This window comes from Cydia amplana, chromosome 14, assembly GCF_948474715.1.
Source record: "Cydia amplana chromosome 14, ilCydAmpl1.1, whole genome shotgun sequence".
Classification (NCBI taxonomy): Eukaryota; Metazoa; Arthropoda; class Insecta; order Lepidoptera; family Tortricidae; genus Cydia; species Cydia amplana.
This window is the reverse complement of record NC_086082.1, coordinates 17,532,639-17,556,200: the sequence shown is the minus strand read 5'-3', so window position 1 is coordinate 17,556,200 and position 23,562 is coordinate 17,532,639. Positions and strand designations below refer to the sequence as shown.

At 43.0% G+C, this 23,562-nt stretch overlaps 1 protein-coding gene and 1 long non-coding RNA gene across 3 annotated transcripts in view; one reads left to right on the top strand and one right to left on the bottom strand.

Annotated features, from left to right (window-relative positions):
- Positions 1–23,562, top strand: part of LOC134654266 (uncharacterized) — a 290,346-nt gene that overhangs the window by 19,608 nt on the left and 247,176 nt on the right. The window lies entirely within an intron of this gene.
- LOC134654290 (calpain-A-like) overlaps positions 717–23,562 on the bottom strand; it is a 37,859-nt gene continuing 15,013 nt past the window's right edge. The window contains exons 5-17 of the mRNA XM_063509757.1: positions 11,426–11,613; positions 9,900–10,043; positions 9,424–9,610; positions 9,056–9,288; positions 5,059–5,231; positions 4,421–4,576; positions 3,814–4,003; positions 3,212–3,284; positions 2,875–2,928; positions 2,189–2,443; positions 1,885–1,978; positions 1,515–1,570; positions 717–793 (exon numbers count right to left, since the gene is read on the bottom strand). Coding sequence (XP_063365827.1) covers positions 767–793; positions 1,515–1,570; positions 1,885–1,978; positions 2,189–2,443; positions 2,875–2,928; positions 3,212–3,284; positions 3,814–4,003; positions 4,421–4,576; positions 5,059–5,231; positions 9,056–9,288; positions 9,424–9,610; positions 9,900–10,043; positions 11,426–11,613 — 1,830 coding nt within the window. The 3' untranslated portion in view covers positions 717–766. The remainder of the gene's footprint in view (positions 794–1,514; positions 1,571–1,884; positions 1,979–2,188; positions 2,444–2,874; positions 2,929–3,211; positions 3,285–3,813; positions 4,004–4,420; positions 4,577–5,058; positions 5,232–9,055; positions 9,289–9,423; positions 9,611–9,899; positions 10,044–11,425; positions 11,614–23,562) is intronic.

Sequence of the window (23,562 nt, the reverse complement as noted above, 5' to 3'; positions counted from 1 at the left end):
GATAAGATTAGAGGAGAATTTAGAAGGAATTAGTTTGAGGAAACTCTTAGCAAATGTACCCAGTAACCTCACATTTATTTTTGTTATACGCAACACCATAGCCCGCCTCGCCTACTTAAGTATCACAAGGGAGTGCAGCCAACTGCACGTTTACGTTTGTACTGTACACAGTTTGGACGGATTGATCTTTGGTCGCCGCTCATACACCTAGCGTGCGCACACGCAGCGCCGGTCAATTTCACACAGAAAAATAAAAAAAGATTACCTACGTCTATCACTAACATAAAGCAAGAGAAAGGGATGGATATTTCATGTCAATTATAAACAATATAAATTAACTTGATAGTTCAGGCGAAAGACGTTAAAAATTGTGAACAAATTAATATCTCTTCAAGAGATACGTCACAAACGTATTATCGTCATTATAATAACTGATCGGGTATGGAAAGCAAACAAAAAAACAAAAAAAAAAAAACTTTTTGCACCACATTTTAAGATGCTACTTTGGAAGGAAGGATTGTGAATAAGCATAGTGGTCCTTCGAACCGGATTTTCAGGAGTGGTAGTTTATGGCTGACAATAGACGTTTTATAATTGATGTAACATAACAGGCCCATAAATTTCTGTGTGAAATCGAAGAATACTGCAGTCGCACAAAAAATTAAATAAGTAAACATAAAGTTTCCCGCAACAGACAACAGCGGGCTCAACAACATGCGCCTCAGGAAGACCGACAACAGCGAGTCCAACAACACGCGCCTCACGGTCACGAGTAGATCGTCATCAGGATCATCTGTGGACAATACAATATCGATTAACACTTTTACACAGACGGTTGGACCATTTGACCGCCAGAGACGTCAACTGACACGCGCAGCTACACCCCAATATCAACCTTCGTGCATTCCGACAAGGTTGACGAAGAAGCGTCGCGCACGATAGGCGCGGTGTTCGAAGGGTTAACTAGATGCTAATGCCGATGTCACCGGTGCATGACAAAAGAGCTGGCGCCCTCCTCGCTCAAGTCATAAGCATTGCGATTCAGCGGGGAAATCAAGCATCCTGGCCAACTTTAGAAATAGTTTTATAGGAGCCCGCCTACAGTGACAGCGGGAGACCTCCCTCAACCGGTTATATCGGCGCGCGCGCAGCGTGCGACACGGCGTGCCGCAGTACGCGATACACGGCCGTCGTGAACGTTGCTCGCACTGTACGTGCTTGAGAAAGGAGACCCAGGCTCTCCGAAACACGTCGCGCGAGTGACTTAAAACAAGTGAGTCTAAACCGTAACATTATTCAATGTTAGTATGTCTCACAACAGTTTAAATTCGAGTTTTATAGGATTTTTAATTTTGTTAACTTCGATGTACATATTTACATAGGTATATAGTTAGGTTCTAATATTGTCTACAGTTATCTCAATAATTACTTATGAAATGTATATGTTTATGTTACATACAAAATATTATACTACGTGGCTATTAAATGCTATAATAAGTAATCGTTATACGGACCTCTTCTAACGAGAGAGGATTGGACTTCAACTTCGTGTCGATGAGGCGGTAACGTTCTGAAACATAAAGATATTTCTTTAATGCAACGGATCGCTCCTCGTCTTGGAGGATACAACTAAACGGAGTAGCCATTAACAGGCTTTCCCCTCTGTCGAAAATAGGCGGCCAACGGTCATACACAATGTATGGACTGACGTTTATCTGACTTGGCTATTTTTACGTTATGCATACATTTGACGTTCCCCTCCCCCGCAAAAATCGGCAGACGGTTTTGTACAGAAAATTACGGACATGGCGTCTCCGTTTGATTATATCCTCCAAGCTCCTCGTATTATCTATCAGCGATAAAAAGGGAGCGGTAGGTACGCACCGTGCGCGAGGTGGATCCTGGCGAGGGCCAGGAGGAACGCGTCGGCCGCGAGCTGCGCCTTGGGCGCGAAGCGGACCACGCAGCCCTCCAACACCTGGGGAACACAGCATACCTATTATTTAGAGCTCGAATCGGCTGTAAATAAAGTCGAATAGGTAACCGCCATACCACTACTACTATGATGCGGACGAGGCTCGAGGGATATGTTTAAAAAGGTTCGGCGAATCGCCAAAAATAACCTAAAATAAAAAGAGCGGGAGGATCGAGTGGTACGCCACTCGAGTCCCGGTTTAGGCGGGCGTACCTTGTTGCTGGCGTGCACGCCGGCCTGGCGCAGCATGTCGCGCGCGCGGTAGGCGGAGGCGGCGCCGCAGCGCGCGTGGCGCGCCCACACGCCGCGCCACAGCGCCAGCAGCCGCGCCAGCGCCGGCGCGTCCGCCGCGCGCATGCGCCCCGCCACGCGCGCGTCGCGCAGCGCCACCAGCGAGCGGCACAGCGCGCGCGGCGGGCACCCGGACCCGCTCCGCCGTAACGCCGCGCGCAGCTGCTCCGCGTCCACCTGCGCACAAGTCCGGCATTTTTGTTTTCGACCGACCCGGAAACTGAATTAAGTTAACGCAGTTGTCGTCGAAAAACCTAAGTAGGTAGTTATTTATTTTACGTCACCCTAGGCCCGTAAGCGGGATCCTCGCTTCCTGGCCGAGACGAGACGTAAAACTTTAGATAGACCACGGGCGGTAACTCGTAAAGCCCCGGATCGCATATTTATGCACACAGACACCTGCGATCTGGAGCATTCACAGATTCACCTCCCTAGGTATCTCATGTACTAATGGAGGGAAGTGGTTGTTTAACCTCTCGTGCTTAGATTGATACCCGAGCAAACAGGAGTCCAAAATTGAAGCTAAAAAGCGCATTATCTTCTCCTTTACTAGTATTAAGTGCTTTATGAATAAACTCCTATGTGTATGTACATGTACGTTTGCTCACCTCTTCTATTTCCTCTTTCCCGAAGAGTTTCACGAGTGCCGCCCGCAACTCCGGCTGTCACAAACGAGACAATATAAATAAATAGTACTCAGATTAGGTTTAGGTCCATATACGCGCTGAAGGATCGGGCACCGTGTGACCTAAATATAGGTTAATTAAACTTGGCAATGATACGTGATTTACTACGCACAGCTGTTTGCGAACTTATGACCTAAACATAACGTTTCATTAGTGATATATTTCGTGTCAATGAACTGTGCTCTTCGCTACAGTTAACAATGTCGTCCATATATTGCCCTAATCAAAAACATAAGTACTCGTACTTAATGGCACTTACGGACAGCGGCTGTCGCTCGTCGGGGAACTCGGAGCTGATGCTGCGCACGATCAGGTTGTCTTCGTTCACCTCCCTGTGATGAAAACATTTATAGAATTATTAAACAACTTCCAAATAACGGTTCCCCACGCCAACTCATGAAAAATAACGCTTCCAGGGTGTGGCGGCCTCGTAGTCTTTCAAAACGTTTTATACTTTAATCTAAGTACTTGTTGTACAACAAATACCTACTTCTCTCGCAAAGAGCGTGAAGGGTCATTCTCAAAAAATATGTCTGCGGTTTGCCGCGACCCGCGACCCATACACTTGGAGGATACAACTAAACGGAGTAGCCATTAACAGGCTTTCCCCTCTGTCGAAAATAGGCGGCCAACGGTCATACACAATGTATGGACTGACGTTTATCTGACATGGCTATTTTTACGTTACGCATATATTTGACGTTCCCCTCCCCCGCAAAAATCGGCAGACTGTTTTGTACAGAAAATTACAGACATGGCGTCTCCGTTTGATTATATCCTCCAAGCCCATACATTCCATACAAAACGTATGAAAAGAGTCGTGGCAATAGATGCAACCGCAGACATATATTATGTACGCACCAGATATCGGCGTGTTGGTCGGTGAGGACCCGCAGGAGGAAGGCGGCCTCGGTGTGTGCGCGTCTCGTGTGCGGCACGAGCAGGTACTCCCCCGCCGGCAGCGTGAAGAACGTGGCCACTTCCCTGGCGCGCGACCAGTGCGTCACGTCGAGCGCGCGCAGCCCCGCCAGCGACCGCACAGCGCTGCCTCCTGATACATTATCATCTTCATTCATTTCGGACTTGATCTTTATTTTATAACATTAATCACCGAGACGGGAGCAATCCACGACCCACGCTTCGGCGATAAAATCACGCATGAAACGTCTGCAACACGCTTCGTAAAAATATGTAAATTTCTAGTTTTCAAAAGAGGAAGAGCTTCGGTAACAAAAAACGATTTAGTTCATAACTAAAATAAAATAATTATTGAATGTCGGAAAGTTTGTGCACTTTCCTTATTTTAATAACTTGGTACAGTTGGTATTATCATACGTTAAATGAAAGCTGCAAAGTTGCATCGCAAATTTCGAGCAGTTCTTCTTTTTTTTTCCCCACATTAAAGCCATAACTGGGGCAGGTATGTACATAAGAATAATAAAACTAACTAAGTTAACGTTAAATTTACCCGGAGGAAGCTCGTATAGAGCGAACCCGACTGCCTTTAATCTTGTCCGTCCGCGTGGACAGTACTGCTGCAACACGGACACCACGACGTGGCACTTGCCGGCGCCCGCGCAGCCCGGGATCGACACGTGGAACTGCGGGTTCGTGCCCGTCGTCTCTGGAAATGTACAAGTTGATGTCAATCAGTAGAATGGGGAGCATAATATTGTCGGAGGTTGTTAATTTTTTCAAAATAGACTTCAGTGAGCATTTGGGAAACCTTGCTTGTCACGCTTCTGGTCCTATTCTTATTCCGTCGAGCGGTGCTGAACTCGGCGCTGATGAGAAACCGGGCACTTTTATTTGGCAGTTCGTCCAGGGTAATAAATATTTCATATCTACCGTTGTTCTATCTCCTAATCTATAACTATAAAGGAAATTAAATCGTTTATTCCGTATCGCACATAAAACCATAACTTCCTTATGACCCGGCAAACATTTAGGATGCTCAATAGGTACAAGGTTAGCTTACCTGTAGGCTCAGGTGGTCCGCCGGCGTGACGCCACTCCTCCACCTCCTCCTGGCTAGGGCAGCTCGCCGTGGCTCCCGCATCCAGTCATCAGGGCCAACATGACCAGTTCCAAACGAGACAAGCTCACCTGTAGCCTCAGGAGGTCCGCCCGCGTTGAAGCCCCTCCTCCACCTCCGCCTGGCCAGCACAGCCCGCCACGGTCTCCTGGCGTGGAGCGCTGGCTCCCGCATCCAGTCATCAGGGCCAACATGGACCAGCTCCAGACGCGCGAACACGCAAGCGAAGTCGGAGAAGGACATCCTGAAATACACACAAACACTGTTGCATAAACAAATATGTAGGGTAGATATATATGTACAGAATAACGAAAGTGTTCAGTCACAATGAAAATTAGTTAAAAACTTGGTAGCATAGTATAAATAATGCTTTTTTAACAATATAGGCTCTTCCAAATGATACCTCACTTGACCAAGTAATTACTGGTTACTAGTAGGTAAGTAGTCCTGAAAAATCGGTTTTCTGGTCTACCTCGTCGACAATTAGGACAAGTAGGTACTACAAGTAATTAAAGGCCCATTCGCGCCACAGTTACCTAACTTGTGTGGAGCAACACTGTGCAACATGGTAACTTTAAGTAACTTATGTATTTAGATACTTACTGTTGCACAGTTTTGCTCCACAGTTGCTCCACAAAGGTTTACTGCGGTGTAGATGCACCTTTAGGGAAATACCTCGAAAATAATAGGGCAACATTAAAAATGTCAATGCAGCAATCAGCATAGCAATGACCCGCGCGGAAAGTGCATGAAGCAAACATTTCCCACGACCTAGCAGCGAGCAGGTTGATAATGAGAGTCCCTGACATCGTGGCGGTTGTCTGTCGACGTATTTAAACCACTTGGTTCGTAATAGTTTAGGCCAATAACTAACTATCGGAATGAAATTAATAACATTATTGCAAAGAGTTATTGACTGTTAAGTACCTAGATGTGCGTAAAGTCAAAGGAACAATCATAACCGCAAGTTAGATACCTGAAGTAAATGGCGCTACACAGCTGACAACCGGCGTTTTCGGTTCACTTAATCTAAATCTAATAATGAATTAAAGAGCGTCATTATCTTTAAACAAAAAGTCGATCCAACTGTAAATTACATTGCATTTTGTAGAATGTTATAGAATTTCTAACAGGAGCGGGCAAAAAATGATATGCCCTTAAATTACAGGAAGAAGTGATTTTTCACGATAGTCTGTATGACCCATATTCTAATAGTAGTAGAACAGCTATTCCAGTAAGTAACGAACGAAGTACGAGGCTCTCTCCGGATCGAGAGCGTGGGAACCCGCGCTTGCGCAAGTACCGCCCGCCCGCCGCTCATGCGCCGCGCCGCGCCGCGCAGTCGCCGGCGCTCCCATTTCCTAACTACTGCAGGTTACTATACTAGTTTACTATGAATTTACTATTATTTACAGGTACTGTTGAGTCAGGCTCTCAGGCGAAATATACGCCGAACATCGCTATATTAACGTCTCTATTTTCCATGTAGGCTTTCTATTTTTCAGGCGTTTTAGGAAACGGTCGAAAAGATAGTTCAGAACCGGTGACAGCTTAAGTATGTTGTTGAGCTTGGTGTTGGGACCCCAAAACTGCCGGGAGACATCGACGCAAGTAAATACTTTAGCGTAATAAAATAATTAACCCTCATAAAATAGGTAGGTAACTTCCGCCTCGCTGCAAATACTGCATATTGCATCCAAACTATACCTATGCATTGCATTATACACGTGCGAGGTATCAAATGAAAGCAGATTTAATAACTAGGTATAGGTATTTAGTTATTACTACACTACTCCAAAATATACTACAGTTGGGTTTACACAAATGGTTAAGGAACTTACTGTGTTACGTTTTAACAAAAGATATATTATTTTAAACTAAAGCAGTCCAACTGGATTAGTTTTGCGCCGAAATTGCATTTTGCATGATTGACCTCCGACTGACTTGACCTAATAGGCATCAGCTAGAAAGGAAAAACAAGGCTAGTTTTGGTACAGCCTAATACTTAGGTCTTAAATAGGTAAAGCCAATCCTATTGCGTTCGTTAAAAAATACAACCTTCTGTTTTTTAAGCTAAAGTTAGATATAGTAAGCTATATATTTATATTAAATACTATTACTTGTTTTAAATGAACTCTACCGCACAAAACAGACATCTCGCGTTATACATTCAATCATCGTGAAAACTAAAACCTGTGAGGATTGAGGATTGTGCGCCGACAGTCACGTGTCCGTTTCACTTGGTCTTGTACTCTTGTATTTAAAACCTCTACTTATGTCTCACTGCGGAATACAATAACCTTATTAAAATTCTGTGTATTTCGCCTATTTATCCATTGCCCATGACATGTGTCGTCGTGTGTTCGCACGGCCCGACCCGGCCGGCTGACCCAGTGCGTCGGTCGCTCACCTCGCGCATGCGCGGCGCATGCGACAACAACAATAAACAACCTGTTTGCTGCGCCCGCGCCGCCGCCGCGCCCGCAGGTGGTTGTAAACAGAGATCAGCAGGTTTGGTTTAAGTATGTCTCGTACAGAAGTCATCAGTTATTGAACACATTTTGACGTCGCGACACATACTATACCTATACACATCGGAACCGTAGGTACCTATAGCGACGCAGGCGGGTAAGCGCGACAGACAGCGAAAACAGCTAATATTACTTAAATTAGATGATAAATTATAGATTAATCAATTCGTATTATGTGAATCGATAAACCCAAATCATATTTTGAAGCCTAAAATTCTGAGAACATTTTTAACTGTATATGAACGTCTGTTGAAACGTCGAAAATTATTTATTTATTTATTAACATAAAAATATACAGCTTATACAAGTACAGTGTCCCACAAAACAGTTTACACGGTTTGACTGTGGGATCGTGATCGTGCAGTCTCTACTCTCTTATATTACAAAATAGTTTACATCTATCATTACTAATAATGCTCAACAATTACTATACGCGATTTACGAGGTCAATTTAAATAGGATTTACGCAGCTTTTTACCAAATTTTACTTTATATTAGCTTCCTGTCTGATGTCAGAGGGCAGGCTGTTGAGTATGTAGGGAAGGCGTTTATGAAGACATCTATCGCCGAAGTAATTAATAACCCTCGGCACAACAAACTTGCCCGCAGACACCGACCTGGTTCCACAAACATCGTTACGGTGTAACTGGGTATGCTCTCGACTGCCATGATTGTTGTACAAAATTAAATATTTATGCTTAAGGCTCACCGGATGCCATATTAAATAAAGGTGACAAATTAAAATCGTTATAGACCCAAGAAAATGTATCTATGATTGAATATGCCTAAATTCTTATTTGACAAAGTATGTAAAAGTAAAGTATAATGCATCAAGCGTTGTCCACGAAAAAATGTAATGTTACTAACAGTCATGAGTATATATCATATTCTTTGCAAACAGTATACTCTTAACTGATCATCGATGGACCTTATACCCTTGCAATAAGGTGTACATAACGTCAGTAACTGCACGGACGACGGTTCGTACACTAATGACGCTGTCCTGAGATGCCTTCGTAAATTATCATCATTACTCGGATACGGATAAATGATAATTATCGAGATAACACGCGGTAACGTGAGTGCCTTTCTCAGTCATGTTTCTTTTAATTTTTACCTGCATTTACGTGATTCAAGAACACGACTGTGAAAGGAGTTACCAGAGTCTTTAGAACGTCATAATTCATAATACATACAATGCTTTATCGCCAAGTTAGAAAGTATAGGCAAGAAGTTTAGTTTCTTATCGCGCATCGAATGCATTCCTAAGAAACTCCCCTGCGAGCGTCGTATCGTATACGGCTATTTCCTCACTAAACCCCATCAATAGGCGAGGAGGAGGGGGGGCTCACTCGGCCATCTGTGTCCATGCCGACGATGTTCACCATACATGTCGTTACACTAGGTACTAGTAGTATCGCCGGGATAGGAAGCTCACGCTTCCCGCTCGTGTCTACCTCTCACTACGCGGGCCAGCCTAACTGTCACTCTACACACATAAGCCTCTACATTACACACACAAAAGGTTCCTCCTCACCAGAACTCGTCGGGATGCAGCGCTCTCGCCTCCAACGCGTCTCTATCCACATCCGCCAACGCCCTCCACTCCTTGCTGCCCCGCGCCCAGGCGCCGCGCCACGCGCCGCGGCCGCGCACGCGCACCAGCGCCGCGCCGCCGCGCACGCGCGCCAGCCCCGTCACCACGTACGCCTGCCCCGACGCCGACGCCGACGCCGGCCCCGAGCGCCGCCGCCATGTTGACTCCTTCTCCTGGAGATATTGATATATGTGTAACTGTAAATAGGTAGAGTTCGAGTTGGTGACGGCCCCCAGTCAGACGATTGACATGTGAAGCGATGATCGAGCTATCGCTATCTCATCCGCTCTAGCTGTCTGTACACTCACGCTAGGACTGGCGACGATGATGGTGGAGCGCGGCGCCGCCGAGTGCAGCACTTGCAGCGTGAGCGGCTGCGGCTGCCGCTGCAAGGAGAAGGACTGCACTATCCCGCCGGTCAGCTCCTGTAGGGCTCGCGCGGTGCCCTCGGCCGCCGCGCCCGCTGCGCGCATCGCCGCGTACGACCCGTACAGCCTGCCATACGACACCAACCGTTTAGATTCGATCTTTGGTTCTTTCTGGACACGTTCTATAGAAATTATGAAGTATCATAAATAGGTACTTTTTTCAGTATACTGATGATCCTATAGGGCCCAAAGGTACAGTTTCTTTAAAAAGCAAAGAAACTTATTCAAATAAATTAAGCTCACCTTTTTGTTTTTTTTAATTTATTCTTTCAAGTAGTTTTAGGCCTCCTATAAATTCATCCAAAATCTAAAATTCTTGATAACTTTATTTAACTAGTATAGTTTAAAGAGCTCACTTGGCGTAGGCCTTCTCAAGCAGAGGCAGCGTGAAGTCGGCTTGCCGCGCGGTCGAGGACAGCAGGCGCGGCACGACGCCGCGGCACGGCAGCCGGTCGTCCACCACCACCTCGCGCCACGTGCCGAACACCCAGAACCGGAACCTACAGACACATCACTCAATCAAGACAGGTCACTAACATACTGGACCCACTGGTGACTTTGAACTTAGACTATAGGTATATTGCAGTAAAATTTAAACGTATGTGGGCAACATGACAACTAGCTGCGCGCGCCATCCTCATCATAACGGCGCGAACGTTCGTGTTCCCATTAGGATTCACGGGACGACCCGCCGAGTTATGATCGTATGCGCATGTACCACCGATAACACAACTAGCTGACCGATACTAAACCGTATTGCAACGAGACACAGTCGACCAAAGGTCTGTGTATTACAGCCACTACCGCTTTAAGACCAAAAGCCGTATGTTCCCTGTCCCTCCTACGAAGATACGCCTTTAAGTTGGTAGACAGCATGAGACTTAGTGAATATGTATCGAGGCACGTCCTTGTGGACTATTTTGGCAACGTCGCGAAATAGGCTACCATTGCCTATGCATATTATTAGTTGCCTACTTATTATGTTTCATTGATACTAGTGCCCGGATTCTTATGATTATGTAATTGAATCAAGTTATTTAGCTTGCCTTTTAATATTAATATTAAACGATGTACCTATCAGATAATATTTCTATACACCGTGACTGTGTGTGTACCTACGTAGCGTTTAGAGTAAGAGTAGGTACTTGTTCGTACGGTATTCAATAAGAGACTAACTAACAACTACTTAAGTCACTTTTAGTGTAAATTCATCTACTTAGGTAACGCCATCACCCACACTTAAGGTATTAGCTTACGATTTAAGTTTTGCGAACTAAGTAGGAGCATAGAAATCAATCGATCAATCAATCAACTGCCGCGATACATTGTAAATCGCATGCGATCATCGGTGACTTTCGTAGAGGCCATTAGATAAATAATATACAAAACGTAATGACTATAACGGCACTAGTGCCAAATGTCACAAAGTCAACGCGAAGTCGACATTTGAGTTCGGCAGGGCGGGGCGGGGCGCGGTGTGGGAAGGTTACGGATTGGATTGGATTGTCGTGTTCCATCGGTGAGAGATAAGTGCCCCAGGCAATTTCGATATCGATGCCTAAAAGAACTATCAAATAAATGTGGCACAGATTCATTTGCGCGCCCACTGTGTAAAATAAACGCCTGTGATGGCATTATTATTGCAGTGCCTTTATTGTTCAAATAGCGGACTTAATTAGTACCTAAAAGCATTCTCTATCAGTCAACAATTGGGTCTTTCTTTAGGTAATGCACCTGCAATGGGTATGTGCAATTGGGCACCATCCTCCGCACAGTTAACTGACAATACATTATACGCTTTCACCAGAGCCATATTTATAACATGTGAATCTTTTGGTAGGTACATAGGAATGTTATGTATGGTATTAATGTAATGACATACGTGAAGGCGCCTCTGTAGTGGTCCCTAGTGAAGCTCTGCGGCGGCGCCACGCGCGCCAGCAGGCGCGGCGTGGGCGCCAGCGCGGCCGCCGCGGCGCAGAGGGCGCCGGACCCCAGGGCGCCCACCTCCACCTCCCACGCCGCGTCCTCCGCCTCCGCACCCAGGAACTGCGGGGCCGAGCTCAGCTCCTTGAACAACATCAACAACATGGCGTTAGACAAAATGTAAACGACGACAAACATGCACACTCCCAGACATAGATAAGGGTTATAAAGGCTTAAAGGGCGTCCACACCGCAGTTAACGTTTTTTTTTGGAGCCATCACTTTGACTATTTGGAATCGCAAGGGACCGGCTGTTTAGTTCCGCTTATCCAGGTTTTCCATTTATCCAGTTTTCCACTTAACCAGGTTCAAATAAAACGTTTTCTCACTTACAGAGGCTCTCGCTAACAGAGGTTGTGGATGCTAGTAATGTCGCTTATAGAGGTCACGTACAGTATGGTCAAATAAAAGATGAAAACTTAAATAATCATCTTTTATTAAATAATTATGTATGTAATTTGTATGTATTAACAAAAAAAAGGTATGTGTTTGCGCCCTTTGGCGCTATTTAAATAAAACAAATATTAAACTAAATTACCATTTTTAATGGTATTAAATGAGTACAATAAGTTCTTTGTCTAGGACACGCGCGATGGGTATGGTGGTTAGAATGCAAGAGAGGGATGCTTGCGGCGCGCTGCCTGGAGATGCGTTGCATAGGCGAAACTCTGGCGCCAGCATCGCGCTTTCTGGTTGGCCGCTGACCTCGCCGTGCATGTTGGCATCCTGGAGCTGCAGGGCTGCGTTCCCACACATCATTAGTTGGCTCGAAGGTGGCGATGCTGCCAACAGCGCTAACAGTATGTAAAGCTTTGGATTCCTCCGAAAACGGTGCCGTCATATGACGGCCGTCATATAGCGGCCGCAAAAGACGGCCGTCTTTACGGTGGCGACATGTGGAAAGTACCACGGCGTCATAACACACCGTCATCCACCAAGGTCAAAGCGGCAAATTTGAAAAATGTAGGCGCGATGGGATAACGTCCCATAGAAAATTTGAATTTCGCGCCTTTTCCTACTGACAAGATTTGCTTAATCATCTATAATTTACTTGGAGGATGAAATATCATCAGAAGAGGAAAATAATCGTAGTACGGAATCATTTATTCAAATCCGCTTAGGTCGCATGGTCCGATTGACTAGTCCGATCAATCGGAATACGAATATTTTTTTTTCCTGTTGGCTCGATTGATCGGACTATAAGAACTTCACAAATCCTGTCAGTCCTACTATCGGAGTAATGGGATTTTAAAAGTTCGTCTAGTTCGATCGATCGAACCACGAGGTTGTTTTTTCTTCCTGTTGGATCGATTGATCGGACATAACCGTAGACTTGATATTTTGCTAAGTCCGGATGACACATAAAGGTTATCTAATCTTAACTCATTACTAGATACTGGCATTTGATAAACTTTTCTATATTTTATTTGATGCGATGTCAGTTCATAATGTCAACATCTGATCAATGTCAATTTATTGAACCGGACGGACGGAAGATGGAGGAAATAATAGATCACAACAAAATTGTATTCTTACGCCGTACCTATAGGTGGTTGCGTACTACTGAATAAAGGGCATCAATACCATAAAAATAAAATGTATAAAAAAGGGCCGTCAGTATGGACATGCTGTAATAAAAAAACACAATAACCATAACCTACCGGTCGGACAAACAGGAAAAATAAAAATTGTGTGATCGCATTAAGAGGATTTTTCAAGCTCTCGTGGCTCGATCGATCGAACTAGACGAACTATTAAAATCCCATTACTCCGATAGTAGGACTGACAGGATTTGAGAAGTTCTTATAGTCCGATCAATCGAGCCAACAGGAAAAAAAAATATTCGTATTCCGATTGATCGGACTAGTCAATCGGACCATGCGACCTAAGAGTTCAAATCTCGTGTCATTTATTCAAAATGGCGTCACCGCTATCTAATAAAACGTTCACGAAACTATCGACACCGTCATGACGGCCGTCATCTTACGTTACGTTGACAATCAACGTAACGTAACGCTGTCTAGGAAACCGCGCCATCTTGTTTACATAGACAACGTTCTAGTGACGTCATTCGACGCTATATAGCGGCCGTCATATTACGGCACCGTTTTCGGAGGAATCCAAAGCTTAATCCTGACTTTACAAAAAAGCAATACTGTGAATAATCCACAGTACTCATATACAATTTTCAAAATTTACTTTAGTGATAAAAATCCGTCATTTTGGTTTGTTGACCTGAGTCACATATTACCACATTTCTTTCAATATCGAGAACATTGTCGAACACATTCCACTCATAGAGGTTTCGGAGACGGCTGCTTCGAGTTACAGAGGTAAAAATAAGAAATTCTCGAAAAAATGGATTCCGCTTATAGAGGTTCCAAAATTCCACTTATAGAGGTAATTCGTTGCTAAGGGACTGGAACCGAGAACTTGGGTCCACTTAAAGAGGTTTTCCACTAACCCAGGTTCCACTTATCCAGTTTCCACATACCTAGTCATTGATTCGTTTAAGCCAGCCGAAGCGACATGCATACAGATGATTCCCACGAACGTTTATGCATTTACTATGCAATAAGGTCTGGACGTGACACGTTAGAACCAAATACTTCAGATTGACGTGTCCGGCTGCGGCCCTTTGACTGTGGGTAATGCAACTCGGTGCATATCTAAACGATGCCTTATTAAGTTATCCGTGATCAGCAAAGTAAGTTACTCTATTACTGTGCTTTGATACCTTTAATAAATCATAAATAAATATTAAATGGGCATACCGCCCTGAAACTTATTGGTTTAACTTGACCTTGAAATAAGAAAACAGTGTCAATCCCATTCATATTTAGCGGAAAAATCTTCGCAGATGCATTTCCTAGCTAATAGTTGATAGCGGAAGGAGGCCGCCGGCGACGCACGTCTCGTCTGAGCGCGCAAATTGCGCGATTATCGGCGCCAGCGCAGCGCGACGCGCACAGCACCTCCCACCCTCTGGCGCCGCTCCGGCTGACACTGCGCACGCATCTTCCACAACCGGTTCAGACGAATAAAACAAGAGCGGCATTTGATCATGATCAGTACTGTGGGACCGGTCGGTGCCGAACATTTCATCTCACTTCGATTTAGTGCATTTCGCTCGTAGCTCGTAGGCGCGAGGTAAGTACCTACATCAAAAAGTATTTCGGTAGGTAATGAGATGAATGTGTTTGTTTCTTCATAATATTCTTTACCAAGAAGCTAGTAGACATCAAATTATTAGATTAATTTAGATTAGAATAGATTATCTCTAATCTCCGCCACCTATAAATAAACCTTATAAATAAACGAATGATTACATGATATACCGCTCCGAGAAACTCATTGGTCATCATTCACAGCGTACATAATTGAATCTACACACTTTTCCAGCACCCATCAGGCACGGTCACGCATCAGCCATCGTTTTCTGTAGACACCCGTTGGCTTCGAATTAGCTATAGAGTCTCAGCTCTCAACGCTGTTCCACTACGGGACAAGAACGTTACAGAATTACAGAAACCTTATTTCGGACACTGACTAGGTACTTATTGCTAGAGTCGACCCAAGCTACGTTTCCATGCTTAGTAGTTATATTAGCGGTTTTTACAGTAGGATATACCTATATCCCGCTGAAAAAGCGCTGGTGGCCTAGCGGTAACAGCGTGCGACTTGCAATCCGGAGGTCGCAGGTTCGAACCCTGGCTCGTACCAATGAGTTTTTCGGAACTTATGTACGAAATATCATTTGATATTTACCAGTCGCTTTTCGGTGAAGGAAAACATCGTGAGGAAACCGGACTAATCCCAATACGGGCCTAGTTTACCCTCTTGGTTGGAAGGTCAGATGGCAGTCGCTTTCGTAAAAACTAGTGCCCACGCCAATTACTGGGATTAGTTGCCAAGCGGACCCCAGGCTCCCATGAGCCGTGGCAAAATGCCGGGACAACGCGAGGAAGATGATGATGATACCTATATCCCGCTCCGAGAAATTCATTGGTCGATCACGGCATGCCAAATTGAATGTACACAGTTTTTCAGCCATCGGGCACGGTCACGCATGCGCCGGAGCGCCCGCAGCGCCGCGCCGTCGCCGGCCGCCGCGCACGCGACGTTTGCGCAACCGATGCGCGCGCGCTCATCAGCGCAGGGTTGCCACTGTTGCCCGGTGGCAGGTGGAAGGGATTTTCCTGGCGTAGGGGCTGTTCATAAATTGCGTCATCTATTTTTGACGATTTTTGACCCCCCCTAAAATCATCCAAAAATCATGCTTCGAATGACCCCGTTTTCGATATATACGTACGGTATCTCAGCAAATTCAATTACGTACCAAGCAGAGTCACTTGCAGAGTTGCAGTTGCAAGCGACTTCACAATTTATTCCTTTAATTTAATAATCTTCGAAAATTTACATTACATTATTATGTAGAAAATCATTCCGTTCCAATAGTGTCGAATATTCGACGAGTCACAAATGTTGATTATGTTCATCCTTCATCCCTCGACCATCAGTATGGATAGCATATTGCGGCATGCCAGGATTTTCTTTTGAAACTAAAAACCAGAATTTGGAAAGGAGGACTAAAGACATTGGGTACAAGATTGTATAGCTGAGGGCCTGTCGCATCATTTTTTTTCTTCATTTTTGGAAATTTCCTTTCTATCGTCCGAATTTACATCAGTCAAATCTTACAATAAAAAAACATTGCGTGATGTAGGTCTATAATTTTTGTATGTTGTTTAGAGTCCTTGGAGGAACGTGAAACTATGTTATGCAAGCAAAAAAAAGTTGTGCTCCCTTCGTAATTTGCAAAATCAAGGTCGTATCAAAACAAGATCAAAACCAGAACTAATTCTTAAATAAGAATCGGTATCGGAGACTATAATCAATGGCTACGACCAAAAAGTGGAGCCGAAAAACAAGCCAAACTACAGTTTGTATCTTGATTTCATTACTGAATGAATGAAGTGCTTAAGAGGGAAGTGCATTTTAAAAATGGTTGATCTCTAACATCGCTCTGCTGCTATCGGAGAAGGCCGGTAAAAGCTAATCGTAGATGGCACTCTCGACGATGGTACTGCCTTTTGTACGGATTTTGACAATGCCTTAAACGGCTTAAACAATACATTTGTTGCCTTCCTCATTAACCTACGTCCTAACCTCCTCCTAACCTACCTCGTCGAAACTACTGGCTCTAAAATTTTGAAAAAAATACACAAAATAGTTCTTTACCTGGGCTTTTTCTAAAATAAATATCGAAAACCCGATTCTTTCAAATCTGGACGTTCTTGGGCTCATTCTACTCAGAATCGACAGCACTCTCCATCCTACCATTAAAAAAAGATGTCCCAAAATGTCCATTCCATTACGTCACGTTTTTAGTATGAGAAAAATTTTCACTTGTATGTAACGTGACGTAGTGGAATGTACAATTTTCATACAAAAGTTTGGGACATCTTTTTTTAATGGTAGGATGGAGAGTGCTGTCGATTCTGAGTAGAATGAGCCCAAGAACGTCCAGATTTGAAAGAATCGGGTTTTCGATATTTATTTTAGAAAAAGCCCACCTATAGATGACAGGAAAACCTATTATAAATGTGCAGACAAGCGTGAGTCAGACTTAATGTACGGAACCCTTGGAACGCGAGTCCGACTCGCACTTGGCCGGGTTTTTTTGTAAGATTTGACTGATGTAATATGCGAGAGCGGTAGATAGAGGGGCCCTGTGGTATCCCTGATGGTCGCTGCAGCCCGGGGTGCCTGACCGACGGAACTAATTACGCGAGAAGCGGTGCTCAGGAAGCCTATTCGAATTTCACTAATTGATCTCATCGAGATAGATCATGCGCGCTGCCTACGTGACCAAATATTGAAACAAAGCTCTGTCATTACATGGCTAATTTGGAACTTGGCTGTCACAATCAATTGCTGGTTGTATGTCTAGGTAGGTATATGTAAGGTAAACGTACTGGTGCTGGTCACGGTCCCAGTACATGTCATCTTGATACTTAAAGTCATTGTCAATAGAGGTGTGTCATTTAATGGGCATTAGCATGTCGAGCACTAATACGTTTACCTTACTTATATATTGGTGCAAGGAGTGATGTCAAAATAACATCAAATTGCAACGTTCGAATAGGCTTTTGGGGATCTCATTCTTTTTTCTTTCATTGAGTAGTATTTATCTGAGATTAAGAAACCATCGCGGGGCATCATTCAACTGCCTACGTGTAATTAATGTTGATAATACAGTTCATTCATGATTTGTTCCGGACGAGGTGGAGGCGTGATATTATTAGTCCAACAAATCGAATCTTTGAGCGTGGAAAAAATTCAAATCAATAATTATGGTATACATATTTGACAAATCTCTAAGGCCTTTCCAGTTTCTACTGAGGCGGAGTCGGAGATCAACTATCTCTCATCTTCTCATCTTCTTTATTTGCAAACATCTCCTCACATCCTTTGCATCGTCTCATTTCGGCCTCATTGAATCATCCCGACACGTTTTTCTTTTCGTTTAGCGTTTGTCGATGTACCATTGTCACCTTGGCTAGGCCTCCTGTAGGTGGCATAGGTATATAAACATATAAAATCTACAGACATAGGTATGTGTCGAGTGTCGGTATAGTGCTTACACTGTCACTTCTGTTTCTGTAAGCGGGTGCGCGTGCGCACAAGGATGTTTGCTGAGAAAGCGCGCGCGCAGGCTTGTTGTTCCAATCTTAATATAGTTATCCCTAACGGCGAGGAACGGCGCCAAATAGTTGAGACCTCGAGGGTAACATACTTTAACTATAGAGGCCGATTAGATTATGCTATATAATGATGAGTTATTTGGAAATGTTGCTAGCATCATGTGCACCTTCGCACCGGGAACGACAGGGAGCGTTATTTGTGTTTAATTTGATTTGTGTTTTCTTTTTCAGATTATTAATTAATGATAAAGGCGCAATTGGATATAATTTGTTTATTGCTATAACATTACGAGTATTACACTGATTCAAACTTTCACGATTTTTACACATTATTAAATTATACAACGGGACTTAATCGCGTATCTAAGTTTTAAGAAGATACGCGATTAAGTCCCGTTGTATAATTTAATAATGCATTACGAGTATTTACTGTGGACTGGATAAGGACCTTTGTATCAGAATTTCACTTGAACCATAAGGACCCTTCTGTGATGGACGTATAATCAAAAATAGTTTAGTTGGCCGGGCTATAGCGGTCCACTGAGTATTCTGGCTCCAACAGTAATAACATCAGCGCAAACATGACGCGACAACCACTGTGACTAATAGCTTCCTTTGTTTAACACACACAGGACATTGTGATTGCTAAGCTTTTAAGCCCCACGTTTCAACATAAGTTTATTCAAATAAGATTTCTTAGTTCGCGACCCGCTTCTCTTCAGTTTCGCGAAAGTCTTTGTTGGAGGGTGGCTGAATACCTACACCTCATGTATAGACGTCAATGAAATATGATGTGGTTGCGATGGCGTTTAGCCAACAAGCTGTCAATGCATCGTTACTCATGTGGCATCGTAAATGCGGGAATTGACCCGGATAAATGTGTGAAGTGAACTAATTTATCTCTTCGAATAATTAGGTAGTACTTATTCATTTGAGGACTAGTGGCTATTTAAAATGATTGCCCAGTTAAAGTTAGCAGTTGTTAAACTTCACTATTACCTACCAGTTTCGTCCTACGAAGTACCTTTAACGATATCAATGTTGTCCGTTTTAATCGTTAATGAAAATAAGAAAAAGGACAGGCGGCAAGTGAGATCCCTGTGGAACCCCAGATTTTGGCTCACCGGATCACGGTTTTAAAGGGTTAACCAATTCTGAAGATTTCCGCTCCGTGAGATAGGATTCCAATAGCTTGTTTATAGTCCCAACAGTGACACCAAAACTCTCTAGCTTTGGCAATAGGATATATGCTATGAGTTACTATATCAAACGCAGCTGAAGTCCATATAAATAACGTAATCGCGTTATTTTTGAAGCTGATGAATGCCTGTCAATATATCGCAAGGGAAAACGATCGCTTTCACTTGGCGATTATTCCGCACGGCAGCCGATTACGTCAACAATATCGTCAATAATAATATATGCGTCGGTTACAGAACAATAACAGTCCCTGTGGCCAACTGGCAGACATCCACTAATGTAAACAGTCGAATTGTCAATAACATCCGTCAAATGCCTGCCAAATGAAAGCTACATAATTGCTGCAACATCGTTAGTTTGTTCAGGCCACGGATTTTTTTGCAGCATTCCACATCACAAAAACAAAATCTTGAAGAAAAGACGCTAGATGTATTGTAGTATGACTTGTCATAGGAGCGGCCTAAGTCACACCGGCAATGGATTGACGCAGACTTATTATAATTATGACGATGATGTATTTGGTTTAGGAGGCGAGAAGTCACATATGTCATCAATTCATCATTGTTGCTGTCAATAGTGGAGTGATCCCGGTACTGTACTACAGTTATATCATGGCAAATATACTTTTTATCTTCTTATTATCCACTCATCAAGCTGTATTCATTATTAATTAGACGCATCGCCAAGTTGCCTATTACTACAACAGTAGGTAAACCGCGTAAACACAAGACACACACACTCAATCTAAAAACAAGAAATGTAAGAGAGCAAGGTATTCCTTCCAAGTTCGTATCTGCACAGGCTGTTCACTGTCAGTAGGTATACTTATACTGTTTCATATATAGATTACAATAATCAAAAAGCTATAATCGTAAATAAGTAATCGTCAATCAACGAAGCGCTAAGCGTAGAAATATTTATGGCTATAAATAATAGTACAGTTTATAATAAGTATGTTGAATGGATGGTAACGGGGTGCGTTGCCCGCGCGCATGCAAAGCGGTCGGCGCTGACGCAACCTGCCATTATTACGAATATTAAGTGCTATTACGTATGTGGCGGGTTCACATTTTCCATAAATAAAACCCGACTGGGTAAAAAAACTAAAAAGAAAATAATAATCCAAGTACCCCAGGAATTTGCTAAATAATGTGGCCCGCATCCACAGCGACTTTAAGCAGTCGGGAGTGTCGGGACCCATTAGAAATCTAGATCGGTGCAAATCTTCTTATAGTTCGTTTTTTTTAGCATTAGAAAGAACTTGAAAGAAGGTAAACGATTTTGACATGTCTTTTAATTGAAAAACACTTTTTAAAAATCAATAACTATTACTTATGAAAGCAGAAGACTATAAAAGATCGTATTAGATTCATAATTGTTACATATTTACTGTAACTTATTTTTAAAATGTGTTTTTTAATTAAAAGATACATCAAGATTGTTTACCTTATTTCTAATGCTAAAAAAAAACAAACTATAATAAACCCGATTGTTATAAACCCCCCTCCCCTTTGCGTCGTGCAGTCCGCAAAAGTCCTTTATAAAACTAATTTTGCACGGGCTTGGCTTCGTTGATATAGTGTGGCAGCGTCCCTATATAAAATGATGTAGTAGTAGTAGTAAACACTTTATTGCACAAAACAAGTACATAACACAGAGATAATCCAGTAAATGTGTACAAATGCGAACTTATCCCGTTAAGGGATCTCTTCCAGCTAACCTTTAAGTAACTGAGTGATGTCTCATAAGAATCAAAATACATAGAATAATAGAGAATAAAAATACATGTACTCCGTCTCTTGACTTGATACAGTTAACTGTTAACCAACATTAAACCTTATGGCAAAGTCATACCGATGATCCGTTCATTCGTTCAAATTGTTGCTATTATAATGTATGCTGAACTTTGATATTTGATGCACAATACCTGATAGCAAATTACTAAGTATAATGGAATCTTGGATTGGAAGTGTTCATTGCCCCTTGGCATTTGCTCGGCAGATCTCGGGCACAAAGCGAGATACCTAGTATTCCATGTTTATTAGCAATTTGCCTTCTCTAAATAAAATAGGAAAGCTAAGCTAAAAGTACTTCTAGGTAAACTTATAATAGAAAATGTATTCAGAACTAAACGATTTGATTTTATAACACTTAGACATTAGATTGTAAAAGGCCTGGTGCGCGTGCGCCGGCAAATGAACGAAATAAAAATAATGATACGAGTCATACGAGTATGTTCCTCGCGCGTTGATGTCTTTTTTGTGGCGCGGCTTGCGCCTGTCGTTTATTTATTGTAAGTAGATTTTATTTCAATACTTTTATTTTTCTCATATTTTTACTGAAAGCTGCCGGGCTAGCACATGATTGGCGCGTACAGTACATATGTATTACGTTCATTACCAACGCGTCTAAAATAACAGCATTTAATTTTACTTATTATTAATCGTGTGTAAACACAATTTCTTTTCAATTACCGGCTGATCGGTATCAAGGAATGCAACAGTTTCACTTTCGCTTAATTTATAGTATTAGATAGTACACGGCCGCGAGCAGGAAGGTTACAGACGATTACTACTGCTTGATAATATTCTTCACATTCCTCAAGAGAGTATCGCACCGCACTGTGTGTGGTTAGTGTAGTGTTGCTAGGAACCCGAGTCTTTTGAGTCTAAATTTGAAGAACTCGTCGTCTTTTTACGAGACTTTTAGCGCGAAATAACTTCCGAATCTTGAGTCCCAAGTCGAGTAGGTACTTTGTAAGTCTTTTTGTAAGACTCTTTCAACGATGTTGACTTGATTTAGATACTATAGTAGCAATAGAGAAAATAAACGTCATTGTATGGTGTAATTAGCCCATGATAAATGAAACCATTAATTTTTTTCTAGTAAAGAAATGATGACAGCTTTCTAAAAAGGACTCGCAGGTCTTTACAAAAGCCTCGGGTCGACGAGAACTCGAGTTTCGACTCATAAAATAAAATGAGTCTAAAAACACAGTCGACTCTTAAAGCACTCTTAAAGACTCGAGTCTTAACTTAACCAACATTAACTGTGGCGCGTCCGTGTGTTGACACAGCGTCGACAATATTTTCTTTTATAGGCTATAGCGCCGTTATAAAACGTGTCAACTGTGCAGGCAATCATATTACAATAGCGCTTATCGCAACATGATACCATATACTCTCGACACCGAGCATTTAAGAAAGATGAGTGCGTGACAAAAGGCGTGACAATATATCTGTTGCGGGTTATTTGAGATAATACTTTGCAAAGTTGCCATGCAAAGAGTCTAATATTGAGTGCCAAGACTCTCTAATAATGCGCTGTCTAACAACACACGCAACACCAGAGGGGTTGCAAGTTGCAAGTGCGTTGCCGGCCTGTAACAAAGATGGGCAGCCTTCAACCCGGCTAGCTACTGTCTATTAATTTCTAATTAGGTTGCTGTTCATTTAATACCGATGTTTGTGTGCCCTACTAGGCTGAGTGAGTGTTATGAGTTATGACCGACGGCACGGCACGGCAGCACGGTAAAGCGCGGGTCCGTTAGCGCGCGCCGGAGCGCGACCGAGCGTAGGGCCGCGACGCGACCGACTCGCTGCAACTGCACTGCCACTCATTTCTTGCAAGACTATCTCTTGCTCTCGTCCGTCATCATCACTATTAACAGACAAGACCACACGACCAGAAATATACATGTCTAGCTAATGGTCTAGCCAAAAACTAGTATATGCTTACATGATGTCAGTTAGACGCTTAAGTATTCGAATCCGCAAACATGGCAACACAAACAACACTGTTTTTACGTGATCTGTACGTGATTCTACAAATATAGATAAAACCTTGTTCAGTTGAGCGACGACGTGGGAAGAAGCTAATTAAATATACAAAAGATAAATAATTAAAATGACCTCCTGCGAGGCGATGGTGTGTGACGCGCGGCGATGCGCCCGCGCGCCTAGCTCTGAGGCAAAAAGACAACTATATTATTACAAGTTTAAATGTAAATAATAATTTGAACATAAAGATTACTGTACAGGTGCGAAACCTAGTTGGTCCGCAAATTCAGTATTTGTGATTGTGAACACTTGTTTAAGGAAAATGCCATCCGTATATATTTTGACCTC